The sequence below is a fragment of the Mus caroli genome, unplaced genomic scaffold (assembly GCF_978045245.1).
Source record: "Mus caroli unplaced genomic scaffold, Mus_caroli_1 scaffold_18, whole genome shotgun sequence".
Lineage (NCBI taxonomy): Eukaryota > Metazoa > Chordata > Mammalia > Rodentia > Muridae > Mus > Mus caroli.
In genome coordinates this window covers 46,302,667-46,305,982 of record NW_028227273.1, presented here as the reverse complement: position 1 = coordinate 46,305,982, position 3,316 = coordinate 46,302,667, and the positions used below count along the sequence as shown (strand labels likewise).

General features: G+C 51.4%; 1 protein-coding gene across 1 annotated transcript; it reads right to left on the bottom strand.

Moving 5' to 3' along the window:
* Positions 1–1,735: 1,735 nt before the first annotated feature.
* Positions 1,736–3,316, bottom strand: Tspo2 (translocator protein 2). Its single transcript, XM_021150094.2, has 3 exons — positions 3,147–3,316; positions 2,269–2,410; positions 1,736–2,048 (listed from the first exon to the last, which is right to left on the bottom strand). Exons 1-3 carry the CDS (start codon positions 3,314–3,316, stop codon positions 1,872–1,874), a joined length of 489 nt encoding a protein of 162 aa, XP_021005753.1. The 3' UTR covers positions 1,736–1,871.

Below are 3,316 nucleotides of genomic sequence, written 5' to 3'. Positions count from 1 at the left end.
GTATTAGATGCTGTCTTGTGTTGGGTGTGGTGGTTGATGCATGTAATCCTAGCATTATGGAGGTGGAAGCAGCAGGCCCATGAGTTCAAGGCTAGTCTGCATGATGATGAGGACTTCCAGAAACCCATACAAATGCCAGGTAGGCTAAGGAGCCCACTGCAACTCTAGCCTTAGAAGGCAGAGCTGGGATCCTCAGGGCAAGCTGGGGTTTGATTGAGAGACACTGCTTCAATGAAAGAGGTGGGTGAGTGATTGAGGGCACATCTACTCAGCAGGCCTCCAGAGGCATGAAAACACAGCTACACACAGATGCTCCACCTGTACTCACACATGTGTACATGCATGTGTGCGTGCGTGTGTGCGTGTGCACGAGCACACACACTCACACTGTCCCCACATATGTAAAAACCATACATGTACTACACACACACACACACACACACACACACACTATGGGGGGGGCAGGGTGCCATAAATAACTCCCTTATGATCCCACCTCACTTCCCATCATGCCTCACTTAGGTGGAGACCCCTTGTTGCAGGATGTCTGAGCCTTTAAGCTTGCCAGGTACAGGGGTCAAGGACACAGTCCCACCTACTGCCTCTGGCCACGAGGGCTTTGAAGCAGAGGTTGGAAAAACTAAGAGGAGAGAGGGGACAAAATGGAAGCGCCACTGAGACCCTCTAGAAAGGAAGAAGCAAGAACAAAGGCTGACCAAGAAGCACCGGCTGGTTTCTCCTCCGGACACCCTGTGCTCACCTCCTCCTTTCAGATCTTTCCTCATCAATGGTGATGGGCAGATATAAAACAATTGAAGATGAAAAGTCTATGAAAATAAAATAAAATAAACCAGCCGTTAGCTTATCCACACTCATCTCGTAGGACTTAGCATGACACTTGTAATAGGTGGTAGATTATCTGTCTACAGGTTGTGTAACCCTGTACTATATGATGTGAAGTTTCAAACCCAGGACAAGCAGCCCAGGTGCCTATTTAGCATATCAAAGCAGACCCGGCCTCAGATTCTTCTGGCGGACCCTGCTCCCAACCCTGAACTTGGCAGCCCAGGCGCTGGGCTGCCCTTCCCCCAGAGGCTCTTCCCCATCAGAGGACTATCTGTGCCAGCTGGTTCTCCCCTCCCCTGTGGGGCTTGGGATCAGCTCAGTTTTCACAGGAATCGCTGAGTCATCTTGTTTTGCTTTTATGCGCTATTTCAAGAATTTTTTTTTTTTTTTTAATTTGCTGTATAGTCAAGGATGACCTGGAACACCTGATCCTCCCATCTCCATTTCCCGGATGCTGCTGGGGTTACAGGAGCGCACCGACACGCATGCACACGTACCATGTGCACACCTGTATTGTGTGTATCTCTGTGTGTCGCAGTGCTCCTGTGGAGGTTCAAGGACAGTTTTTGCAAGTCATTTTTCCTCCTTTAACCTTGGGGATCCCAGTGAGAGAAATCAGGTTTCTATCTGTTTTGCTGGCAAGTGCTTTACCTGCGGAGCCATCTTGCTGGCCCAGGTCTGTTTCTGGGGAAGTACTAAGTGCTAAGCCCCGTAGTGGACTGGGGAGGCGGTGCTCCCCAGCGGGTGCTCCCACATCTGCTCATCACTCCTACTGGGGAAGCTTCTCCTCTGCAGCCCTGCAGGCCATGCATCCACATCCACCTTCACCAGGCCTTCAAGGTCAACAGCAGGACTTTATTATACAGCAGAAAGCACCCCTTCTTTTCTATGTCTAAGGAGAAAGGACAACAGGAAGATGCAGGAGAGCGGCCACATCAAGTGTCCCTAGCTCCCCAGCTACTCCAGCTTCTTGCCATCCTCCCTCCTTCTGCATCCCGGTGTCTCAGTTTGTTCTCCTCGGATGTCTAAGGCCGGTACGTTGGACATAAGCTGTCCCTCCACAGGCGGTAGGTGATGGCGGTGGTCACAGTGAGCCAGGCCAGGTAGGGCAGCAGGAGCAGAGCAGCCAGCTTGTTGATTGGCTGCCAGATAAACACCAGGCTTGCTACAAGTCCATAGAGCAGTAAGAGGTCCAGGAGGGCCTGGGCGGAATCGTTGGAAGGATGTAGTCATGCTTTCTCAAGAGCCAGGACCCTCTGCCTTTCTACAGTACTCTGACCCAAGACATCCCATCCCTGGGGCACTCTGCACACTGCGGGGAATTTTGAATGTATCACCTGATGGTTCCTGATATCAACGTTATGACGAGGGGCCCTACGGTTTCACATTCTCCTCCCAGCATGGGGCTGCCACGTGCCTTACCAGCCCAGGGCTGTCGGCTGCCAGGAAGAGCACCAAGAAAGTCCAGCTGAGGGCCAGCTGGAAAGAGTACAAGCCAAGGGGCAGTGCTAGGGGCCACCGGAAGCCCCCTCCGAGGTCCTTCCATACCAGGTAGGAGGCATAGCTGCAGAGAGAGGGTGTTCTGTAGAATTAAGGTCCTTCGGCATAAGGGAGTAAGTTGCCTCTGACATGTGGGCAAATGGGTATGAGCATCGTCTGAGGGTTAAAGGAGAAGCTAGAGAGATGGTTCAGCAGGTAAGAATAGTTCCTGCTGGGGCTCCATGGCTCAGTGGTTAAGGGAACTGGCTGCTCTACCAGAGGTCCTAAGTTCAATTCCCGCAACCACATGGTGGCTCACAACCATCTGTGATGAGATCCAATGCCTTCTTCTGGTGCATCTGAAGACAGTGATAGTGTACTCATATACACACAATAAATAAGTTATATATATATATAAAAAGACTTCTTCCTGCTCTTCCAGAGGACATAAGTTCGGTTCCCAGCACCCTCTGTCAGGTGGTTTATAAGCCTCTGTATCGGGAGCTCAAAGAGAGCCAATGCCTTCTTCTTACCTCCGTAGGCACTCACACAAGCACACAGAGAGACAGACACAGACACACAGACACACTCGCGCACATAAAGCAAAATAAGTCGGGAGAGCTTGTGGGAAGAGGTGGTTGGGAGGAGTTGGGTGTCCTGGAGAGAAGACAGGAAGGGGAGGCTTGGAGAAGGGTTGTTGGAATCTTAGGTATACAGGACATATTTGCTTGTGGGGACCCCTACTTGAAGAGAAGCCAGAGTACAGCACAGGCTCACACACAGGGGGATCTGCTTCTACCCTTGCAAGGCCACATACTCACCCCATGACAGAGTAGATGGTCACCCACACAAGCAATATGACCTTGTGAGGTGGGCACCAGGGTAACTTCCTCTCATCCTCACACCGACTGGATGGCTGATGAATGAGCATACAAATCAGGATGGGCCCCAGGAGGGGCACACCTACAAAGACAGGTCCTTGAAGCTGCAT

Bases quoted from the DNA above. Each gene is read 5' to 3' on its own strand.
- Tspo2 (XM_021150094.2), bottom strand. From the start codon at position 3,316: ATGCAGCTTCAAGGACCTGTCTTTGTAGGTGTGCCCCTCCTGGGGCCC. The intron at 2,411-3,146 runs GTGAGTATGTGG...CTCTCTCTGCAG, and splicing joins ACCATCTACTCTGTCATGGG to CTATGCCTCCTACCTGGTAT. The intron at 2,049-2,268 runs GTAAGGCACGTG...GATTCCGCCCAG, and splicing joins CAGCCGACAGCCCTGGGCTG to GCCCTCCTGGACCTCTTACT.